This window comes from Eleutherodactylus coqui, chromosome 7 (assembly GCF_035609145.1).
Source record: "Eleutherodactylus coqui strain aEleCoq1 chromosome 7, aEleCoq1.hap1, whole genome shotgun sequence".
In the NCBI taxonomy this organism is placed as follows: Eukaryota; Metazoa; Chordata; class Amphibia; order Anura; family Eleutherodactylidae; genus Eleutherodactylus; species Eleutherodactylus coqui.
In genome coordinates this window covers 193,521,233-193,546,495 of record NC_089843.1, presented here as the reverse complement: position 1 = coordinate 193,546,495, position 25,263 = coordinate 193,521,233, and the positions used below count along the sequence as shown (strand labels likewise).

Genomic DNA, 25,263 nt, shown 5'->3' with positions numbered 1-25,263 from the left:
GTCAGCACTGAAACGTCATTTTATGCAAATAAAGTAAATATGTGTTTCACTAGTTATGTCACTGGCTATTATATAAGCACAAGTCGTTTGAAAATTGTGTCCCTTTAAGCACACAATGAAGCACAGTACTCGCAGCCGCCACGACTGATCACATGACGGGTTCTGTAAGGATAGATCGAGATGTTGCATAAATGTCATATCACAGTTTTGTATTTGTAAAGCTCTGCTCACATTCCCTTTCTTGTGATCTTAATGGAACAGAAAAATGTAAAAAAAAAAAACCCCGATGTGTCGGATTTGTCAAAGTGATGAAAACCAGCTAAACCCATTGACTGTAGTGAATTCTGTCCGTTTGTCATATTTTTTCAGGGTTTTTTTCTACTGGAAAAAAAAGTGCAGCTTTTATGATGGCCGCCTTAGACTGAATGAACACACAGAAGTCTGAATGACATAACAGAGCAGCACTCCCCATGTATTACACTTATCAACATTAAAGGGGTTGTCCCGCGAAAGCAAGTGGGGTTATACACTTCTGTATGGCCATATTAATGCATTTTGTAATATACATCGTGCATTAATTATGAGCCATACAGAAGTTATTCACTTACCTGCTCCGTTGCTGGCGACCCCGTCTCCATGGTGCCATCTAATCTTCAGCGTCTAATCGCCCGATTAGACGCGCTTGCGCAGTCCGGTCTTCTCCCTTCTGAATGGGGCCGCTCGTGCCAGAGAGCGGCTCCTCGTAGCTCCACCCCGTCACGTGTGCCGATTCCAGCCAATCAGGAGGCTGGAATCGGCAATGGACCGCACAGAAGACCTGCGGTCCCCCGAGGGTGAAGATCCCGGCGGCCATCTTCACAAGGTAAGTAAGAAGTCACCGGAGCGCGGGGATTCGGGTAAGTACTATCCATTTTTTTTTTTTAAACCTCTGCATCGGGTTTGTCTCGCGCCGAACGGGGGGGCTATTGATAAAAAAAAAAACCCCGTTTCGGCGCGGGACAACCCCTTTAACTTCACGGAAATCAAAATCTGCATGTAAAAACTTTGGTCACTGCAGCAATTTTTATAGAAGCTTTTCTGGGAAAACTTTGTACAAAATTTCACAGGGTAAATCTCTGTGTGAAATTAGAGGCTTACGGAGGTAAAACTGAGGCTCCCATGCACCTCCTATTACAGCTATGTACATGAGTCTAAAGTCAAGTTTGGTGGCCAATGACCAGGGCTTTCCACCAGGGTAAAAATCTGTATCATGCGGGCCAGTGCAAGTAAACTGGGTAACTTCTTTTTTTCCTTTACTATGTATCTAGCCCCCCCGGATATATAAGTGAAAAAGTGTTACCTCGGTTAGTGATTTACTACTTCCTTCTATATACACATACATAAGCTGCAGACCACAAGTATACAGTCAGCAGAATGAGCTGTGATCTCCTCTATTATAACTGTGTGACAGGAGCTGTTTGCTATGTTAATAAATGTTAATGATATACCCCAACCAGACAGATATGTGTTAGGCCACTCCCTGATGATGGCAAAAGCAATCCTTGCAAAACAATGGAAATCCCCTGACCCTCCGAAACTAGAATTACTCAAGGAGGTGGAAGAACACGCATGGATGGGAGTAATATAGGTTCAGGGATAGCTGATGTAATCAATTGTATTCCTAATCTTTTTGTAATATTGAATATCTTGTTACATGATTTGTAGTCTCCCCTTCTTGATTCAATGAACACATAATGATGGAACTTTCTCCTTGGTTGGTCATGTGATCTCCGTTCTGACCAGGTCAGCTCTACTTCGGTTTATGTATAAAGTTTCTAATCCATTAATAAATTTGTCTTATGCTGTCGCATGAATCCGGTCACAGAAATTGCCTAGAGGGGACACAGACACTCCAATCATAGTGACTGATGATGGTCACACAGTTATAATAGAGGAGATCACAGCTCATCCTCCTGACTGTATATTTGTGGTCTGCAGCTTATTTATGTGTATATAGAAGGTAGTGGTAACTAAACTATCCCCTACCTTCCCCAGCAGGCAAAAATGCTATAACCCCCTAGCTATTGCTGTGCTGATGCATCATGGGATTGATTTGAAACTGATATAAGAATCTCACTCTCCAGATAGTGTCTGATAAGTATCTGACGGGGGCTGCACTCCATGGAAATTAGGCCTCTTTCACACGGGCTACAAAATCTCACTACAAACCACATGTATGTGAAGCTGATCGTTTCCATTGGGCTCTTTCAGGCTACAAAACATCTCGTGAAAGAACCCATGGGTAACCATGAGCCTCACATACATGCGTTTTGTAGCCCGTGTTAAAGAGGCCTTAATACAATACACAGAGGAGACCTCCAGGGTATGACAGGCAATCGGGTGAGAGTGGTAGGCATGGGAAAATGTACTTTCATTGGAGTGGCCCTTTAAAAATTCTATGGCATCAGAAGAACGAGGGTGCTGTGACCCCATCTCACTATATCTAAAGGACTAGTGTCTCCATTGAAGGTACTGAAAGTGGCACACAAGGGGGTTGGCCAACTCGCTATTGTATCGAGACAGCATCTGCACCTCAATTGGTGAATGGGGGCTCACATGCCCCTTATGTGTAATATGGGAAAATTCCTATAAGACAATACTGGCAAAAAAATAGGGTTAGAAAGAGACGGGAGGGGCTATGAATTGTAGGTCTTTATGTAATAATAATCTTTATTTATATAGCGCCAACATATTTCACAGCACTTACAAAACAGGGGGAACCGAAACAAACCCCTGGTTCCATGTAGTAATCCGTTGATAGACAGTAGGGGTTAGGGGCTTGCTCCAACGAACTTACATACTACAGATAATGGGGTGATAAATGGGCTGGAGATGTGCACGGTAGACAGTGATGGGAAAACACATTTGGTGGTGAGAGGAGCCCAGTATGGAGATCCAGTGCCGCCATACATGGGCATTTGCCTATTTGGTATAGTATAACAATTCAGTTATTAACTCTTTAAGGACCAGGCTATTTTGTACCTTAAGGACCAGACACTTTTATTTTACCCATGTGGTGGTTTTACTGCCCTAAATGTATATGTACGTTTTTGGTTAGCAAGTATTTTTATTTTATTCTGTAATTTATTTTTGTATTATTACAAATTATTATTTTTACTTATTTCTGTAACTATTTTTTTTTATTACCATCTATGTCTCTCATAACTTCATGTAAGACCCCTGGGGAGTCACATGTTTGTTTGTTTTTATTTTACACTTTTCCACTGTAGCTGGGGCCTCCATAGGAGCCACATCCATAGGAGCCCCAGTTACATCCTCTTGTACTGACAATAGTCACTGGCAGAGATGATCAGGCTGCTAGAACCTTGCAGCTCTGCTGTGCCACGGGACTCCCGGCGGTCATGTGATCACGAAGTTGCGTAATGGAAGAAACGCTTCCACCTTTTAGTACATAGCGGTCATTGAGCACTATGTACCCGGGAAAGGAGAAGGTAGAAGCAGTTAAAAACCACTTCTCCTCCGGGTCCTTGGCTGTGACTAACAACTGAGAACCCGACCTGCTCCTGCTTGATTACAGCAGCAGAGGCTTTAATCCCATGCTGTGCATCTGCTATATGTATATTTACCGTGCATCGTCCTTACGGGGTTAAAGAGCATCTATTTTTTTTCCTCTTATTTGACTGATTTGATACAAGATTGTAATAAACTTTGTAATATATAATTTACTTCCATTTTGTTTAAAATGCTTTTTGACCTTCCCTGCACAAAGCTGCCAGCTGCTGCAGGTCACTGTTCTGCGTTTAGTCCGCACCCCACTTCTTAGTCCCCTGCACTGCAGCCTTTGTACAGGGAGCCGTCTTATCCGCTGTCCCATGCTACGAAGACCTGTGCTGAGGCTTGGAGCAATGATTAGATGTCTCCCCCCACAGAGACTCTGCAGTCCGGACACTGCTAAGAAATGGTGTATGGACTACACATAGAAGAGTCATCTGCAGCAGCTTTCTGCAGGTAAGTTCAGAAAGCATTTTTAACTAAAAGGGACCCAAATCTCATATATTATTCAAATGAGTGATTGAATAATACTCCACTGCGCCACCTATTGGAGTGGTAGCTACTCTGAGTCATTATCCAACCCGTTATCAGGCCTTGCAATATGACTATCCAGAATAAGCTCATGCATAAGGCTGTTTTGGGGTAATTGCCCCTCATCGGTGTACAGTAGGACTAGATGACAGGCATAACCCGTGATACACTCTGTTGTTTGTTTTGACAGGATGAGCCTGAGTGACAGCGATAGTGACAGTAGTGACGACTCTTGTGCTCCCAGCCGTGGTACCACGCCTATACAGAAGATGCCTCCATCTAACAATAAGGTATCAAGCACTTTTTTTGTAAAGCTCTTTCCAGAATCTACGTGTACAATAGCATGGTCCAGCATCTTGAGATACTTAGTAAATAAGCGTTGCTAAATCTTCGTCCTTTTAATTTAGAGCAGCAAACGTGTTTTCTGTTTTAAGTATGCAATGGAACGATTTACGCCTTCTTCCCCAAAAGTCTCGGTGCTTTGAATGGAATGTTGGGCAATTGCCATAATTCACAGTTAAGGTTGATTGACAAATCGAATGTCTCCTTCCTGGACTGCGTACATTACAGTTCTCTACTTTGCGTAAGCCCTGATATAAAGATTTTTTTTTTAACAAGTAGTTTTTATTGAACATTTTCCATTTTTTCCAAAACATACAGATTCCCACATCCCAGGAATTTTTTTTTTCTAAGTAATTCGCTCCCTCTCATAGTAACAGTCCAAAATGTGGTCGAAATCCACTACTGGAGATATTTAGAACGCCTAGTTTACTCCCGCCTTATAAGCTATCTCTCAGAAAAATCTCTTCTTGACCCCCTACAGTCCGGCTTCTGCCCTCTACACTCAACAGAAACTGCACTGACTTAAGTGTCAAACGACCTCCTGATGGCCAAATCGAACAGCGACTACTCGCTACTGAAACTCCACGATCTCTTTGACACTGTTGACCATAAACTCCTCCTTTGTATGCTTCGCTCCATCGGCCTAAAGGACACTGCCCTCTCCTGGTTCTCCTCCTACCTATCTCACCGCTCTTTCAGCATCTCCTTTGCTGGCTCTACCTCCCCTCCTCTTCCCCTTGCTGTTGGCGTCCCCCAGGCCTCGGTCCTCGGCCCCCTCCTCTCCTCTTTCCCTTGCTTTTGGGGTCCCCTAGGGCTTGGTCCTCGGCCCCTCCTCTTCTCCATCTACACACCCCCTACTGGACAAGCCATTAGGAGATTTGGCTTTCAGTACCAGCCTAATGCTAATGACACCCAGTTATTAACCTCTTCTCCTGACATCACAGCAACATTCCTCCAGAACGCCACCGACTGTCTGTCTGCAGTTTTTAACACTATGTCCTCTCTCTACTGAAATGTGAACCTCTCAAAAACTGACCTTCTCCTGTTTCCGCCCTCTACTAACCGACCTCATCCTGACATCTCCATCTCAGTGTGCGGCACCACCATAACTCCCAGACAGCATGCCCACTGCCTTGGGGTTACATTCTACTCCAACCTCTCCTTTACCCTCCTATAACCAATCTCTGGCCCGAACATGTCAGCTGCACCTCAAGAACATCGCAAGAATCTCGGATGTTTCTGCCCTGTGCCAGCCACAGCACTGGCTGCCTGTCAAATATAAAATACAATTCAAACTCCCCACCCTCATCCACAAAGCCCTCCACAGTGCCGCGCCACCCTACATTGCTTCCCTCATCTCAATCCACCACCCAGCCCCCGCCCTTTGCTATACTAACAAAATCAGACTAAGTGCCCCTTTAATTCAAACTCCTTATTCCCGCCTCCAAGACTTCTCCAGAGCAGCACCAGTCCTCTGGAACGCGCTACCAAAAGCTATCCAGGCAATCAATGACTCACAAAACTTCAGGCGTGCTCTAAAAACGCACCTCTTCAGGGAGGTATACCATATCCCCTAAACCAAACCCCTCTGTACTCACCTGACAACATGCTCCCTGTCCTAGTGATTACAATTCCTGATAGCCGTAACCAACCACCCCCTGCAGTCATACCGATTGAGCTACTATATGGCTCAACTATGAGTATAGCATCCCACACTCTCCATCTCCAGCCCCTTTACCTTCTGTATCCCCCCATTATCTGTAGTATGTAAGCTCTTTGGAGCAGGACCCTCACCCCTACTGTCACCATTAGAGATGAGCGAGCACCCAAATGCTCGGGCCCACGTTATTCGAGTCGAGCTTTTCGTAAAATTCGAGAGCTCTACTCGAGTAACGAACCCCATTGACTACAATGGGAGACTCGAGCAATTTTGTATGTGGAACGCAGGGTCCCGAGCTCCCCCCCCCTCCCCCCCTTGGTTCGTCTCTCCCTCTTCCTTCCTTCCTTCCTTCCCCTGCCAGACCAAAAATTTTCAAATGATGCGCGCTGCGTCGCGGCAGGGAGGGGCCAAAACAGGCACATCACAGCGGGGAGGGGCGAAAAGCTGGGGTGCGGTCAAACGTGATTTGCTGCTCGTTCGAGTAACGAGCACCATTGAGTATGCTAATACTCGAACGAGCATCAAGCTCGCCAGAGTATGTTGGCTCAACTCTAGTCACCATCAATTAATTACTTCATGTAACCGTTGTCTTGTTTTTATTCTCCCGTTTTGTAAGCGCTGCGGAATATGTTGGCGCTATATAAATAAAGATGATTATTATTATATTGTCCTGCAATATGACGGTATAATCCGAGGTTTCATGAGTTGCGTATAGGACATTCAACACAGCGTGTGCACCATGAACATGTGGCCTTATTAAGATTTAGGCAATTATGAAGGACATTCAATCTATATTAAAAATCAGTGAGAAGCAATAAGTAGCTGGTTCATGCATCAATATTATCATCTTAATCCATGCTCCTCTCCTACAGACATACTCCAAGACAAGAGGATATACCCGGGGTAGAGTCTTTATCTACCCAGTAACCTCCTACTGATCAGGTTAAGTGGTGCCAGTCCCGGCTGTTAAACCATTTTTGCCACATTGTGATGAATTTCTTCCCCGAATTACTTTCCATATATATACCTTTTTTCCCACAACAAACGTTTGTTAACTCTGTGACGACATTCTTTTATTGTCGGAGGTAGCGCAGCACTGGCTAGATGAGCTATCAGCTTACTTGCTACATATAGAAGGCGCGCCACTGCCACCTTTTCCAGCTCCTCTAGCTGCAGGTCCTCTATATACCCGAGGGTACACACTAATGGCGTGTCCTCCAAGCTCAGTCCAGTATCTGCATAGTCTGGGGCATCGCCATACCATGTGGATGAGTCCCACCGATGGGGTTTTGCATCGTGTACACAGGGTAATTTCTCACTCCCATACTATGTAGGAAGTCTGGGGTACGGAACACCCTATGCAGTAGGTATATCTCTGGTATGCCATGGGATTCACTTATTGACAATTTGGCGCCATCTCTAATATCTCATCCCACTGTGTATCTTCTATAGGGCCCAGATTGATATAAAGATTTAGGTTACATCTGCATATAAACCAAAGCCATCTGGCCACATGAGAAGTGGGAACGTCGCTACATTTACACGCAATGTTTTTGCACAAAAATGTAGTGTAAAAGGCACAGTAATCCTAAAATACATCATTCTTTGTTGTAATGGTTATTCGTATCACTCACAAACATATGGCAACGTTTTATTTACTCATCTGGGGTTTTACTTTCCTAAAAGTCTTCCGTGCATAGTTTACATAAGAAAACCTGCGGTTATAGTTCTGACTTTGCTGGGGATAAGACAGCAAGTGTCGAAATCTGACAACAGATCTAGGGGTGACCTATATATATATATATATTTTTTTTTTTTTTTTTATGTGAACAAATTAATGGTCATTAGCTAATTATTGCTTCTGATTCATAGAAATCTACCCTGTTGGTCCAAACACTTCTCTTTCCTATATCTTTAATAGCTGTTGCTAGAACACTTGTTCAGCTGCTCCCCCATAACTATTTTTTTTACCATGTATGTCCCCCAAGACGTCATGTAAGAACTCTGGGAGTCATTCACATGGGTTTTTATTTATCTTTTCTTATTTGACGTTTTTCCACTGTAGCTGGGGCATCCATAGGCGCTGCATCCATAGGAGCTTCGATTACAGGGGGAACATTCCCCAGTAGTGACAATAGTCACTATCAAAACGAATAAGGGGCTGCTATGACCCTGCAGCTCTGCTGTGCCTGGGGGCTTCCGATGGTAACGTGATCGCCGGGTCTCATAGTGTAAGAAACTCTTCCGCTTTCACTTCTTAGTACAGAATGCTCATCGATCTCTATATAGCCTGAAAAGGAGAAGTCAGAAGCCGTTAAACGCTTCTCCCTTCTCCTCCAGGCTTTCAGCTGTGTCTGATAGCTGAGAACCCGACCTGCTCCAGTTTGATTGCAGGAGGAGAGGCTTTAATCCTGTGCTGTACATCTGCTATCTGCCGGGATTAAAGCCCAGGACCTTTTGGAGCTCGGAGTGACTATTGTGTTCTTGGTCACCTATCTCACCAAGGCCCTTCTCTCCCTTCTTTGGTGGATCAGCGGCTCTAGGAAGAGTCTTGGTTGTTCCGAACTTCTTCCATGTAAGAATAACTGAGGCCACTGCGCTCTTGGGAACTTTCAGTGTAGCAGAATTTTTTGCAGTCTTCTCCAGATCTGTGTCTTCACACAATCCGATCTCTGAGCTCTACAGGAAGTTCTTTCCTTCTCATAGCTTGGTTTTAGCTCTGATATGCATTGTGAGCCGTGAGACCCTTATCTAGACGGGTTGGGTTGGGGTGTCTTAAAATTATGTCCATTTAACTGAATTTACCACAGGTGACTATAATCAAGGTGTTGAAACCTCTCAAGAAAAACTACCAAGATTCCTAACATTCTGTATAAACTTAATAACATAACAAAATGTAAACAAAAAGTGAAAGTGTCTGAGGACTTCCCAAATGCATCTTATGCATAGTATGCGGTATGTAGATATTACAATGGTTTAAAATATTTCCCACAGCACCATATTAGAGCCTCGTGTGGCGCAGGGTATTAAGGCAGCAGAAATGCAGTCCTAAGCTCTCACTCACGACCTGAAGGTTGCGAGTTCACTCCCTGCGTGGTTCAGGTAGCCATCTCAAGGTTAACTCAGCCTTCCATCCTTCCGAGGTCAGTAAAATGAGCACCCAGCTTGGTGGTGGGATAATAAATAAATTACCTGAAACCGCTGCGGAATAAATTGCAAGATTTATTTTTTATTTCCTTATATTTATCCGCCTCACAATATCATTAATCATGCATTATTTTATTGTTAGGGGTCAAGAATCTTTTTTTTTAATTTTTTTTCTCAAAAACTACAAAGAATGTCTTCTTGAAATTTAGTGGTAAGAAACTTCAGTGTTTTACAGATATGAGAGAGAATATATTTTTTTTTTACCTTTTTCTCTGACTCTGTTCCAAAAAAAGTTTGGCATTTTTGTTCCAAGTTAACTTTAACTTGTATTGGAATTACAGCGTTAGGAAAAATGTTATAAATCTACATATTTCTATGAAGAGAGAGACCCCTTGTACATCTTCCTACGCCCAATAGTTTCTGAGATATGGTTCTCAGTGACTTTTGGAAATTCTAGTCACTGACAAATGTGCAAAATTTTGTTAAAATCAGAGATGATTGGGTGTTTTTGGTGATTTGTCCTGGAATGACCCAACTAGTGTCAAACTGTTGTTGTCAAAAGTGAAACCTTGGCAGAATGCCGAATACAAGTGTAAATCTTGGGTAAAGAAGATATAAATGAGGTGTTTCTGTACACATCGGCGTACTGGTGTATGTTATTAGTGCATTATTGTACAAGTAAATAGGTTGCATTAGAACGGTCTAAGTAGTGTTTTTAATATCTTCTTGTGGCCTACGTCCGTTATCACGGTACATTCCTCTAGCAGGTACTGGTAATTGTGTTGGTTGGTGGGTTTTATAATCATCTGTCCAACATAATGTAGTTTGTTTTGCGTGTTCTTTATCTGTTGATAACCACACTAGCGTTTTCTGCTCTTACTTTTCCTACATAGACCACTGGCCGTAGAAGTCCTGAGAGTTGCAGCAAGTCTGATAAAATGTTGAAGAAGGGTGTTTATGACAAGGTGAGCTGCGAGATCCATTCTCTTGGGCATTTCACACTAGGATGGAACTAGTGGTCTTAAATGCTTCATTGTTGGCTGTTGTAGGCATACACAGATGAACTAGTTGAACTGCACAGAAGGCTGATGGCTCTACGAGAGAGAAATGTCCTGCAGCAGGTGAGTCCATGTATGAAACGATTATGGTCAGCTGCATTGTTGCAAAAGTTTACTTTTCTTAACTTCCCTTATCTCACCTAACCAATTTAGTTTTAAACCCAAAACTGTTGTTTTTTTCTTTTTTTACATTTTTTTTGGTAAGTTCTAGTGTACACGTACCTTTAACCACGTAATAACAGATCATTTTTGGCCCTAATAAACAACCAATTTTGCACCTTTTTTTCCATAATCTCATTCCAAGAGCCATTACTTTTGTATTTTTTTTCGTCAACATTATCTTGTAAGGGCTTGTTGTAATATTTTATTGGGTGGAATGATTTCACTTTTTTATACTTTTTACTATTGTCCCATAATGGGATTTAAACTTATTTTACTTTACGTTGATTGTTAGTAGAAGTCACAACAGCATTTCTGTATTGCTGTGTATTTTACAACCCTGTTAGATAGATGGCCTCCGGGTGCTATAGCAACCAATGGGTGACAGATGGAGCCCTCTCCCTCTGTCAGTCTCTTAGATGCCACAATCGCATGGACCTCAGCATCTAATGAGTTAAACGGCTGAGATTGGAGCAAACTCTTATCCCAGCCATTAGTGTAGGAGCTCAGCTGTCATCATAAAGAGGTTTACCATGGAAAGCGTCTTTAAAATAGTTTTTTTTTTCCCCTCCTGTCTTGTCCATTTTTTTTACCTGTTTTATACCTAAATAAGACCTACAAAATTATTTGTTGTCCACGTCAATTTTACAAAAATAAAAATGTGCTATGTGTCCTGCTAAAAGAGAAACCCAAAAATAAGGTGCAATTTTGCTGTGGTGAAATAATCGGGCTGTGCTAAAGTACCATGCACCGTCAATGGACTGCGGTGTCAGTATTTTGGAAGAACAACGGTCAGTAAGTACTTCCTGCAATGTGCTGTATAGATATGGCGCTGACAGACTGCAAATGAGAAACACCAAATGCAAACATTTACCGCCTTAGATGCTGCAGGCAATAGCAACCATGCCATCTAAGAGGTTGTAGGGAGCAGGCTCGCTCCTTCATGACGTGAATGGCAAAAGTTCACTGCTCTCCATATGTTGATGATCTCTCATTCGAAATCCTGGGCAGCGCCAAGAAATATCCTGCATCACTAGTAGGGGGCACGACAAGACAGACTGATAACCATAATGTACGGCTCTACCCTCTCTGTACCTTTTTTTCACCTTACAAAATTCTTTATTATGTACAAAAGTAAAACCACAAAAAATGTATAAATAATTAGTACCTCTGCTTCCATAACTATCCAAATTATAACATTTTATAATGTTATTTAAACCACAAGGTAAATATTTTAAAAGATAGAAAAATTGGAAAAATTAACAACTGGCAAAGGACAAGGAACATCATAGACGTAAACATAATAGAAAATGCAAGGTTCCAATATCGGGTGGAGCAGGCTACAACGTTGGGCATTATATTTATTTATACCTGGTTGGTAAACAAAAAAATAAAAGACAGGAAAAAAAGGGAAAGGAAGGGCCAAAAAAAGGAAGGGGAGGTGGACTAAGCGGACTTCCTTCAACTCAAAGATGGCACAAGCTAAGGTAGGGTTTCCTAATATGATGACAGCCAAGCATGCAGGTCAACCATGGGGTCGAGAAAGCAAAGAAGGTGTTGAATTTATTGAGCGCTTGAGCCATGCGCTTCCTAAGTTTGGAATAGAAGTTGTTTCAGATCAGCAACATTACAGAGGCCAAGGCAGAGTGATATACAAAACTGTATATAACTCTTCTTTGTACACTGCTCTTAGGGCATTGGATGTAACCGCACATAGGAAGCGGGTCTGTGTGGATTCTTTGACTTTCAGGCTCTCCTTGGAGGAATTGTATTCGGTATAGTTTTATTGGATACCAGTATGACACCATCTGGTGTTCTACACACCAATGAGTATTCCACATACATATTTTACTCCCATATTCCTATGGCGCTACTTTGTTTTTTTTTTTACCTTTTAAGAGACTAAGGGGGTGTTCAATGGCTTCATTTATCTAGGAAGGTTGCTGTCACCAAGGGACAACAAGACCAATGCCATGAAGAGTGTGACGTCCGAGTGAATTGCTTTATTATGTAAATCAAATGTTGCAAACCAGCATGATTGGATCTCTGCGCCACCCCACTAAATGTGCGTCCCATGAGACCAGCAGCTTCCAACATCTAGCTGCACCCGGCCTCTTCTCTGTCTGCCTCTTAGCAGACCTTATAGCCTTGCCTCCCCCTAATAACACCTGGAGTGGAGGGAGTGGAATGGACAGCCCCACTACCAAGCCTGCCATCCATTCCAAAAAAAACGAGGCCCAATACATTTTGTAAAAAGCATCTCCAGCAACTATATGCTGGAGATCACATCACATCCCTGGTTTTTCCCTGTGTCCCACGCAGTGAGACATGGACTCCCTTCGTACCCACTGGGCATGACATCCAAACCGGGGAGAAATATAGCGACCAGCCACAATTAACCCCTTCAGTGTCTCACAAGATGTACAGTTAAACCATCTGAAAAAAAAATTGTAGCTCCTCTCCTGGGTGTGACAGCAGACAAAAGATTTATGGGTAAAAATGGGCGTTTTTTTTGTTTCCCTTTGTCCGTGGTTTTACCTAAGATACCCTGCCTTCCTTTACCTGCAGGAAATGGGGGTTATCAGATGATGGATTTAAAGGGCTTGCAATAGAGAATATGTCAAGCTAAGCTTTACAGTGTCAAGAAAACGTAAATTCTGAGTGAAAAAGGGTATGTCTCTAGGAATGAGACCTGTATTTGGGGATAGTCATGAAATAACCAAGGGATCACTCTAGTCCTGATGAAGCTTGACCCATTTTTGTTTTCTTAAGAGCAAGGATGAAGTAAATCTAAAATGCATGTTCCCATGCAGCCTTGTGGTAAGACAATAGCCCTGCCAACTTATGCCCCCTCCGGAATAAAATGAGTACAGAGTAGTTTGAGGTGAGAAAAGAGGATTGTGAATTGTCTGGAAGAAATGGAGCAAGCAGCATAAAATAACCATTTTTAGTGCACTATTTTTGCCAAGCCATGAGAGTTGTAAATTGTGCCATTTGGAAAGCTCTATTTCGGTGGTACCTAGTAGGGAAGGAAAATTGAAGAAGAATGGTAGAGAGGGATCTGAGGGCATTTTGACACCGAAACAGTTGAAGTTTGTTTGCCATTTGTAATTGGTACGATGAATGGAGTTAGGAGAATAAGAAATGGTTAACGAGAGACATTAAGGATTTCTGACTTATGGGGATTTTAAAATTACTAAAAGATCCGACTGAAGATGCTAAGAAGGCTAGTGAGGGGGAAAGTGTAATATAACAGGAGATCATCAGCAAAGAGGGACCGTTTATAAGTTGTAGAGCTAGAAGAAAAGCCCTTTAGAGAGGGATTTATACTCATGGCAATCGCCAGGTAGTCCATCATCAAGATGTAAAGTAATGGGAATAACAGGTATACTTGGCAGGTGCATTTAAAAGGGAAGGAAGTCAATTATCCTGTATACAGGTTCTAATTTTATGGTGGTGCTGATGAGTAGTCATATCCTGGAAATGGCCTTTAATATTGTAAATTAAACATGAGAGCCATCAATATTCTGCAACAGTATTGAAAAGGCACGTATTTGAGAAGCAGTGTTAGGAAGGAACAAAAATATCACTTGTTACAAATAGGGACAATCTAGGTCCACAGTGCCAGTAGCTCCATCACACGAGAGCTCCAACTAGATATAGTTAAAGGGGTTGTCCCGCGCCGAAACGGTTTTTGTTTTTTTTTTAAACCCCCCCCCCCCCCCGTTCGGCGCGAGACAACCCCGATGCAGGGGTTAAAAAAACAAACCGCTCAGCGCTTACCTGAATCCCGGCGGTCCGGCGTCTTCATACTTACCTGCTGAAGATGGCCGCCGGGGTCTGCTCCCTCCGTGGACCGCAGCTCTTCTGTGCGGTCCATTGCCGATTCCAGCCTCCTGATTGGCTGGAATCGGCACGTGACGGGGCGGAGCTACACGGAGGCGGCATTCTGCACGAGCGGCTCCATTGAAGAGAGCAGAAGACCCGGACTGCGCAAGCGCGGCTAATTTGGCCATCGGAGGGCGAAAATTAGTCGGCTCCATGGGAACGAGGACGCCAGCAACGGAGCAGGTAAGTAAAAAACTTTTTATAACTTCTGTATGGCTCATAATTAATGCACAATGTACATTACAAAGTGCATTATTATGGCCATACAGAAGTGTATAGACCCACTTGCTGCCGCGGGACAACCCCTTTAATAATAAAATGCAAATTGTGGCTTGGGTAGAAAAATGGCAAATTAAGTTCAATGTTGATGAATGTAAGGTTATGCACATGGGCAGGAGGAACGGATGTCACCAATATGCACTAAATAGGGATACTGCTAAGGAAAAGTGATATGGAAAAAGACCTGGGGGTACTAGTGGATTGTAGATTAAACTGGAGTAACCAGTGCCAGTCAGCTGCTGCACGAGCTAATAAAGTCTTGGGGTGCATTAAAAGAGGCATAGGGGTCAAGGACGAGAACATTATTCTTCCACTATATAAGGCACTTGGAATACTGTGTACAGTTCTGGACACCGGTGCTCAGGAAAGATGTTGCAGTGTTTGAGGGGGTTCAAAGAAGGGCAACTAAGTTAATAAACGGAATGGGAGAACTGGAATACCCAGAGAGGCTATCAAAATTGGGATTATTCACTTACTCTGGCTGCCATTATGGAATCAGGAAGGAATTTTTTTCCTCCAAATGAGCTAAATTGGTTCATTGTTTTTGTTTTTTTTCCTTCCTCTGGACCAACAATGGGGGGGGGGGGGGGAGGTGTTGAAACAGGCTGAACTAGATGGACATTGTCTTCATTCAGCCTAACATTCTATGTTACTATATTAAAACCGGGACTCCTAAAAAGGCAAAATCTCTGTAGTAGTTGTCATCTACTTGTAAATGAAAGGTAAATCTGAAGAGATGGGCTCCACAGGAGCTCTTATGGTACTAGCAATTGAGTTACATTGCGTTTCTCTTTTGTCGCACCAATTTACGCCATGGTTTCTGACCACATTGATCCAATAGGAAAAGTGGAGAACGGTAGTCAGAGAGGGATATCACAGACCATTCAAATGTTCCCAGTAAAGAGGGAAGTTCATCGGGCTGGCAGAATGAGATCAATTTCCCATTGTTGTGAGCATGCAGCATAAATGGGAAGTACCACCACTAGGATATTTCCTTGGTTTTGAGAAGTGCGAGGAGAGATTTCTTGCATAAAAGTCTTGGGATTGCTCAATGACCTCAACTCTAATTATTTTCTCAGAGATAAAAGTGTAGAGTTTGTTTCTGCAGGAGTCTTTTAATCTATATAAATAATACTCAAAAGTCTTCCTTAGTGGGCCAAGCCCTTCCAGGATCACACTCAAGAGAAAGCCACTTCCTTGCTACATTGCTTGGTTCTCCCCGTGGAGGATTAAAAGTAAGTCCTGATATGTTAAGCTTTGGAGATAGCCAGAGGATCATTGAGTTGGCAGTGCTTATGACCTACTCCGCCATCAGCAAGCCATGCCATCAGAATAACTTTTTTTGTTCTTCAGGTCTTTCGAAAAATTAAGTAAATGGTGATCAAAAAGTCTTACAAACCCCAAAGCGATAAAATTGAATACTGCTTCTCAACCAGCAAAAATGAACCCTTACTTGGGACAGTCAGCAGAAAATTAAGTTATGGGTCTCTAAATATGGCAACACACAAAAAAATTATTTTTGAGAAAGTGTTGTCATTGTTGAAAAGTAGTAAAACAAACTATATAATGCGGTGTTGCCAGAATCATTATTGACCTTTAGTGAATGTCATTTATACTGCATAATGAACATTGTAAGAGAAAAGGAAAGCCCCAAACCCTCTATCTTTGAGCAAAAAATGGTCAGTCTTTAGTCTGTCAGGTTGAAGCCCTTCAGATGTGTGCAGAGCCACGTGCCCTGAGATACCAGGATCCGCACTGCTGAAAGTCTCCAGCGGTTGCTTCGACTCATATATATGAGCTGGGTGAATCACAACCTCTTTGTCCAGAATGGTATGATGGCTATTACTGTGGCCTGGTCTTGCCTGATATTAGAGGGCTAATCCAGCGAAAACACATTTTTCCATCCCTGTCCCCTTACCTGATTGGCTGTCAGACTCCGGAGGTCTGTGCATTGCAGCCACTTCTAAGCACTGCAGCCACCTGTATTATGCTTATAAGGCACCATCTTGAGAGTGAGATTTTTTTTTTACTTTCACATCTATCCCATGATGCATCAGCACAGCTTTAGCTAGAGGCTATACAATTTCTGCGTGCTTGGCGGACAGTTTAATTATTATATGTTCACCTAATTAAGCTATAGCCTATAAGTCAGAAGGAAGAGCTGTGATCCTTCTTGTATTACAATTGTGTAACAGTAGCTGTGTGATCATCAGCTGTAATTGTGACTGTGTCCCCCTCTAGGCAGCTTCTGTGGTAGGATTCCTGCAACCGCATCACACAGACTGTGAAACTGAGTAGTTTTAGACCACATAAACCCAAGTAGATTTGAGTTGGTCAGAACTGAGATTACTTAACCAACTGAGGAATAAGAGACCAGGAGATTATCAAATAGAAATGAATAACTAATCAGGGTAACATAAGTTAACTTCTAGGTACTGGGGAAATAGTTATCATGAATAAAAAGAAGAAACACTGGAGTGGCCCTGTAATTCCCTGGGTATCATAGAGATTAGATGGAATACGTAGACCAGCCCAAACCTCCATGGAATGAACAGAGCATCTACCTCTAGGGCAGTGTTTCTCAACTCAAGGCCTCAGGGACCCCCACCAGGTCATGTTTTCAGGATATCCTATAGTAAGAATACCTGTGACAATGTCTGAGGCACCGGCAATAATTACATCACCTGTGCAATACTGAGGAAATCCTGAAAACATGACCTGTTGGGGTCCCTGAGGACCGGAGTTGAGAAACACTGCTCTAGGGGAATGTCCTCCCGATTTTTATGAGTAGAATGTTTCCACTTCAGCGTTGAGCCATGTTGCTGTGAGATCGCTGTATAGTGTACCCGATCTGTTCAGGATCCACTGGAAGATCTTTTCGTTCAAGGACCAATCCCCCTGCCACAGGGAGTCCATGGCCCAACTGCTACCACTTGTGAACTACAGTCAAATGAGATAGGTTTGTCTCAGCCCATGATATGATTTCTGAAGGGCTTTGGATCATGTGCTTCCCTGCTTGTTGAGGTACAGGACTGATTTTATGTTGTCAGTCCATATTTTCGCAGCCTTCCCTCTGAGCTAGGAGGAGATATGTAGAAGAGTTCGACGAACTGCTGAGTTCCCTCTGATTCGATAACAAGAATCTCTCCAGGATCATCAAGGAGCCTTGGATTGGCACTCCTAGATGTGCTCCCCTTCCCGTTAAAGACGCATCTGTTGTCAACAGGATGCAGCAAAGTGTTGTAATCAGGTCTGCCATTTGAAGGAGCGATGGGTCTGCCAACTCAGGGAGGTTCTTTTAATCAACTCTTTTAGGATCCAATCCCATTGAAGCAGAACATCATTCTGCAGAGGACCTAGGTGCGAAAACTCCCAGTAGTTTAATCACTGAATTCTCAAGACGGATCCCACTGCATAGATAACCTTTGTGAAGACAAATGGGGCAGAAGAAATCCCAAACAGGAGGGCTGTGAACTGGAAAGGCTGGGTTCTTCCACCAATTATGACTGCAATTCTAAGATATCTCCTGTGACAGTATGGGAATGTGTAAATGTGTAAGTCTAGCGTGATCATGAAGTCTCTTTGTTGAAGTATGGAGCAAACTAATCTTATTTTCTCCATACAGAACTAGTTCTTTTTTATATGGACCATAAATCTGCTATATCCCCCAAACCCCTGAGGGTTTTGCATTAGAAAGATGGGCCAGTGTATACCTTGACATTTGCCAAGGGCACCAGCTTTAAGGTTCCTTTTTCGGAGTACTCCACAGTGGAAACCTACTAGAGTTCTCGGTTTCCCAATGGGAAAAGGACACGTCTGAATGAATTTGTTTACTGGAATTTGTATGAATTCTTTCAGATAGTGTTTTTTTTTTTTTGTTAATTCTATATAGGACCCAAGGATCCTGAATTATTGGTGCGCAGGTGTGATAGACGTGGGTGGCTGACCACAGGAACTTGAACTTTCATAGTGTTGGCCATCTGAACACTGGCGGGAAAAAAATCAGGCTTTTTTTCCTCTTATTTTGACCTTAGGAACGTCCTGGGCATTTCCTCTGTCCACGGTGATATGACTTGGACTGTTAATGCCCATTTACACCAGCCGATGATCTCTAAAATATCGCTACACAACGATTGTTTTAGCAATAATCGGTGCGTGTAAATGTGTGCCCATCGTCTGCTTTTCAGGCACTGCTTGCTGATCATTAAATTTAGTCCAACATAAAAATCGTCCGTCACTTTTATCAGTAGTTCTCCACGGGGAGTGCTGATAGCATTGTTTCCCCATGGAGAAGAAATAGGCTATTAGCTGCGTTCAGTGAAGGCTTCATTTGCACACCTGAGTAGCTACTTAAATGGCAATTAATTTTTATGCAAAATGATCGCTCAAAGCTGTCACTCAAACTGTCGTTTGAGCGATCATCGGCCCGTGTAAACTAGCCTTTACAGTGTTTCCCCGAAAATAAGACCTTGTCTTAGATTAATTTTTGCCACAAAAGAGGCGCTGGGCCTTCTTTTCGGGGGATGTCTTACAACAGCAGCAGAGCACCACGATTTTACTTTTGCCTCCGACGGCGACTTTAGCACAGCCCATCATTGATGAGATGCGCTAAACGCAAACAATAGAACAGACAGCGCTCAAAAATCGTGTTCGAGTGCATGTCTGTGAGGCTCCCATGGAATTCAAACATTTAGAATTGCCAAGAAATAAACATTTTCTGTAAATGTACATATAGACAACCACAGACTGATTTAAAAGTATTTTAAAAACATGATAGCCTCACAAAGAGAAACTCTCATAAGGGCTCCTGCCCACAGACTGATATTTGCTGTGGAATCCGCGGCAGGCGTCCGCACCGCGGATCCGCACCATGTATGGAAAATTGATTCTTCCTGCACACTTGCAGAAACCAATTGCAGCATGCTCCATTTTTCTGCGGATTCCACACTGACGGCTTCCATTGAAGTCAATTTCAGTCACATTACGGAATGGTCGCGGATTCCGCATCATCACTAGGCGATTACGTGGGAAATGCAGGAGTTTTTTTTTTCTAAATCTGTACTGCACATGACCGACAGCTTGCCGTGCGGACAATCCGCTGTACAGATGATAGAGGAGAGTAACGCGTACATGCAGACGCAGCTGCTCCCATGGCCGGATTTCGCTGCAAGATTCCGTATGCCTGAAATAGAGTGACACTCCCCTACTCTATAACCCCACTACAGCACTGAACAATTCATGCATAAAACCATAAAACAACCATAACCTAGATGACCAAAATATAAAGACTGAGCAAATGGGCTAAATGCCATAATATAAAAGCAGCAATTGAAAGGTAAGCTCAAAGCATCAGTCACCCAAGTAGAGATAAATAAGACCCAAAAAGAGCAGGGAGGGGGGAATCAAACTGATATCACGTGTATATCACCATGGTTTGATGGCTTCCTCACTGGGAGAGGTGATTATTTATTTGTGTGTGTGTATATGTGTGTGTATGTATGTGTATATATAATATATATATATATAATATGTGAAAGCTCTCCCTGACTCACCACTAATTCTCTAACGTCCCGGTGTCGTACAAACATGAAATTTGGCACGTCCATTCTTTAGGTCCTACATATGAAAAGTAAAGGGATCACAAGTTGATTATTCAATTCTAGGTGCAAAAGTATTGGCACCCCTATGTAATGTAACTTCTTGGTGCCATACAAACATGAAAATCGGCACGTCCATTCTTTAGGTCCTAAATTGGAAAAGTAAAGGGGTCACAACTTGATTATTCAATGCTAAGTGTAAAAGTATTGGCACCTCTATGTAATGTACTTAATCTAATTCTCTAACTTCCCGTTGTCGTACAAACTTGAAATTTGGCACGACCATTCTTTAGGTCTTAAATAGGAAAAGTAAAGGGGTCACAATGCAATTTTTTAATGCTAATTGCAAAAGTGAGTGCACCCCTATGTAAGGTAACTTCCTGGTGTCGTACAAGCGTGAAATTTGGCGAAAGCATGCTTTAGGTCCTTAATGAGGTGAGTGGGAGAGGTGGCACATTCTGCAGGGGGACATCAGTACATGCAGCCTGAGGAGAATCTAACGCTCCTCTATGTATATACATATTTTATTCCTCTTTGAGGTTTAGAGAAAGACCGCAAAACGGTGGAAATGCGTTAGTTGCCATTGCATAACGCTACACAAAGATTTTAATTTTTGTCTTCAAATAAAGGAATAAGATTTTTTTGCACGTTGAAGTGGCTATATCTATTTTACTGAAAACAATATTTTAAACTGTACAAACTTTCAGCAAGCCGGACACAAGCAATCATTTCCAATCAACAGCAGAAACTGAAAACCTGCAGGAATACTAGTGAGCTAACTTTTTGCTCTTTTTTTTTTTTTTCCTACAATATTGCAATATTTTATTCCTCGGTTACTCTAAAGTAACCTTGACTTCATAAAAATTTTCCATGCAAGCAACACGTAAACGCCTGTACCAAATTACCTCGGGCAAAGCCGGGTATATCAGGCAGTGGAGTATATAGGGGTCACTGTTCCTCTCTGTGATACTTTTTGTTTTAAATGCTTTTAATCAGCCTCTGGTTGTCTGTCTGCTGTTTAATAAAAAAAAACTTTGCTCATATTTGTTGGTTTTGTACATTTTAATCGGCTATTAGCTCAGTAATGTGCAACAGGAAATATATTGTGCTGCTGACATTCCCCAATATACAGGATAAATCCCGCACATTGATTTTAGTCTCTTGTTTTCTTGTATTGGCCTACTGTATTTTGAGGTTAGTGATCATTGTGAAAACTGCAAGATTTCAGTATTTTTTTTAGTATACTGACATGAAGAATTAGAAAAAATGTTTTCAAAAATGTATAATTTTAAATTTTATTCTGATAAAAGGTTATCCCAGAAAAGCAAGTTTTAACCCCCACCAAGTCGGAGAACATGGCATTGATCGTGATTGGGATAACTTGATTTTGTGGGACAAATCCTTTGAACAATAGGTCTTTTTTTGTTATGATAGATTCTCTTTTTTATATTGTAAATATGGATAGGTTTGGTTTGCCTTTGAGAGGTTGATAAAAAAAAAAAAAAAAAAAAAAAAAGATATTCCAGCCAGAAGCATATATCACCTTTCAATGGGCTACTTGATTCATTCTGGATTGGTTGGTGTTCTACAGCTGGAACACCAATTGAATTCTTTAATGGTCGCAACCAGAAGACTACAACAAGGAGGAGTTTGAGCGGAAGAGCAGTTGACCACGTGCACTGATGGAAAACCAGATGCATGCTTAGTCAAGCCACTCCATTCCAACTCTTCCTAGATGGGGTACCCCTTTCTCGTGGTCAGTTGGGGTCCCGATCAAACATTTATCACCGGCCCAGTGAATAGATGATAAATGCTTCCAGTTGGAATACGCCTTTAATACCTTCTTTTGAACCGTTGTCTTTGTAGTTCTTTTAATAGGTAAAGATTAGAGATGAGCGAACGTACTCGGATAAGCACTACTCGTCCGAGTAATGTGCTTTATCCGAGTACCGCTGTACTCGTGCTGAAAGATTCGGGACGCGCTGCGGAGCGGGGAGCTGCAGGGGAGAGCGGGGAGGAACGGAGGGGAGATCTTTCTCTCCTTCTCTCCCGCCCGCTCTGCCCCGCTCCCCGCTGCGACTCACCTGTCAGCAGCGGAGCGCCCCGAATCTTTCAGCACGAGTACAGCGGTACTCGGATAAGGCACATTACTCGGACGAGTAGTGCTTATCCGAGTACGTTCGCTCATCTCTAGTAAAGATAAGTAGGAGGAAATATTGTGCAGTCGTCTTTTTTGTAAAAACAAATAATACATTTGCCTTTCTCTGTCATTTTATGGTTTTCCCAAGATTGTCAACCTCATAGAAGAAACGGGCCATTTCAATGTCACAAATACGACTTTTGACTTTGACCTCTTCTCACTGGATGAGACAACAGTCCGTAAACTGCAGAGTTATCTGGAAGCTGGAGCCACATGACGCCGCCAAGTCATTGAAGAAAGGGGAGAGAGAGAGAGAAGTGCATCATGGGGTAGTTTTCTCTAAACAATGCCCTCCTTCCTTGAACTTTTAAATATGGTCATCACGAAGCGCCTCTTGGCGCCGACCAGCTGCTCTTGACAAATTGGATCATTTTAAGCCAGGTTGTTCCTACAAGGAGTTTATTGCTCCAGATTTTAATACTCTGAGTGAATACAGTATTTTATCCTCTTTCGGCGTGTAGGGAGTGCAGGAAGTGGTTTTCTCTCTCACAATACAGATAGGAATGACATGCGGATGGTGAGCTGTGAACAAGGCGTCTTCTTCTCTTCCATATTCGGTTTCTGCCAACATCCACTTTCTTTAGAGCCGTATCCATCCATCTTCTGTGTCTGTATTTTGAGTGTGTGAAAGCATTTGTTCTAAACCTTTAGGAGCTCCTGCAAAAAGCCTGGAATTATCTAGAAGTGTGGCAGTAGTGAGTCCATGTTGTGAGTAATCTGTGGTAGAGCCGCTCCTTCTCTCTCCTGTTGGCATTTTGTGTTTGGTTCCATGATATTAGGGACGTGGCGGAGGAGAGAATACTGTATTTATCACGTGTGAGCACTGGCTTCACTCTGCTTCAGAAACATTATGGAACATTGAATCTGTAAGCTGTATATTATATATATATTATATATATGTATGTATGTATTTTATGTATAAGAGGGCCTGGAGAGCCAGACTATTACACTTTGTTTTTATGTTGACGGTTAAGGGTGGAACAAGGATTTTTTTTTTGTTTCCTGCTTTGAATCAGCTTTTAATTTTATATATATATTTTTTTTTGGAGCATGGAATGGAAAACTTGCCATACACAAATATGGTGAAAACGTCAATACATCCTGATATCGGAAGGGCTTGTAAGAGAATCCGTTTTGCAAATGACAAGTACAGGTACAAATGGCTCAGGTAGGAAGATGAGTATTTATATAGGACACTGCTAACATCGGGAAACCTTAAAGTAAGGTTTCTTATGTTTGTGCAATAAAAATAAAATTCCAAAAGCATCATGGACATCCAACCCGAACTACTTGGTTGACACTAATTTTAAGGTTCATTGTGTTGACAGACATCCTACATTTCCTACTTAAGTTAAACTGCAACAGAATCTAGTAACTGGAGTTTTATAGTAACGTACGTTCTACAGATGACCCTGACCTGTACTAAACACTAAAGAGGTTTTTTTCTTTCTTTTTTTTTTTTTTTTTTTTTTTTAATATTTGATATTGTTACACTCCTTTTCCACATGATACCCATTCTGGACCAGCATTGGCCCCTCTTAGGACCAAACTTAGCATTTGATGTGTTTTGAAGTGGTCAAACCTACTTTTTTGGTCACTTGGTATTGTATTATCTGCCTCTGCAAACCATATGTGTCATTGATAAAGATATTGGACTAGTACTAGTTTTCCCTCTTCCATGTTTTCCTCATTTTGACAGAAGCCACACTACAACAGTTCCTGTTTTCCCCATTGCGATAGAATGGTCTCCCCCGGGGGGCGTAGTACTGCATTTACATTCTTTTTATGTCCATTGTATTTGTAAGGACAGATGTTTAGATTTTGGGTCTTCCGCACAGTATTTGATTCCCTCCATTTCATATCAGTATTTGTTGTTCATTGCAAATGAATTTCATTTGGCAGCATGAAATAAAATGTATCTCGTCTTTAGGGAGGGATTTCAATAGCCTTAAAGGTATTAAATGCCATTGAAGGGGTTGTCCGCTCTTTACTACTTTTTTCCAGTTTTTATTTATTTAGTTACAGAATAGGAAATCATACAATTTTCCAATATACATGTATGTCAAATTCTGCTCACATCCCTTTCTTATACCAGCACAGTGGTCCCTATCTGCACAGTAGGATGGTACAGCCCAAGGACAGGTCTGTCTATAATAATGGTCATGTGACCCCCTGGTGTTCAATTCACAATGATCAGGTATCTAATGGATGAATAGTAGATTACTGAGCAACAGAACTGGCAGTATTACTACCTGCAGAGCCACCGTGTCTGTCAGTGTCTGTGGAGAAGCAGCTCTTATATTTTCCACCATCTCCTCTGATTGGTGGCTTTCGAATTCAGTTGACTTTATTAACAACATGACAACACTACTGGAGACAGCTGTCTGTGTTTTCTTTAACAACTGTTGCTAATAAAGTTAACTGCTTTAAAAAAAAAAAAACACGAAGTATTCATGGGCCAATCTCTTGTGTCGAGCATGTTGATTCCAGACTGACCACTTCTCTTCTGTTTCCAGTTTGAGATCGGGTGACATCACTCTCACGTGAGATACTTTTTAGCAAATTTCGCATTTTAATGGTTACAGAGTTACGAACACATTTAAAATGAGACGATGAGCTCTATTATTAGACTGTTTTATTGTCCACAAAGTATTTATTAATGTATCAAGCAAAGTGAAGGAGTTTTAGACCAAGCTCAGTGGTTGGAAACCGTATTGCTATTGATGCATAAATAATTCGGTCTTGTATTATTTTTAATATTGGAATCTTGTAAGAGTTTTTATAGGAAAAAAATAAAGATGGAGAAAATCTGTTGCATGGAGTTGTTTCCACTTCATTAAGCAAATAGTT

At 42.0% G+C, this 25,263-nt stretch overlaps 1 protein-coding gene across 1 annotated transcript in view; it reads left to right on the top strand.

The window, feature by feature from the left end:
• MLLT1 (MLLT1 super elongation complex subunit) overlaps positions 1 to 25,230 on the top strand; it is a 53,795-nt gene extending 28,565 nt beyond the window's left edge. Inside the window, exons 9-12 of the mRNA XM_066574178.1 lie at positions 4,274 to 4,373; positions 10,126 to 10,197; positions 10,282 to 10,353; positions 22,502 to 25,230. Of these exons, the coding sequence (XP_066430275.1) occupies positions 4,274 to 4,373; positions 10,126 to 10,197; positions 10,282 to 10,353; positions 22,502 to 22,630 (373 nt within the window). The 3' untranslated portion in view covers positions 22,631 to 25,230. The remainder of the gene's footprint in view (positions 1 to 4,273; positions 4,374 to 10,125; positions 10,198 to 10,281; positions 10,354 to 22,501) is intronic.
• The last annotated feature ends 33 nt before the right edge of the window (positions 25,231 to 25,263 follow it).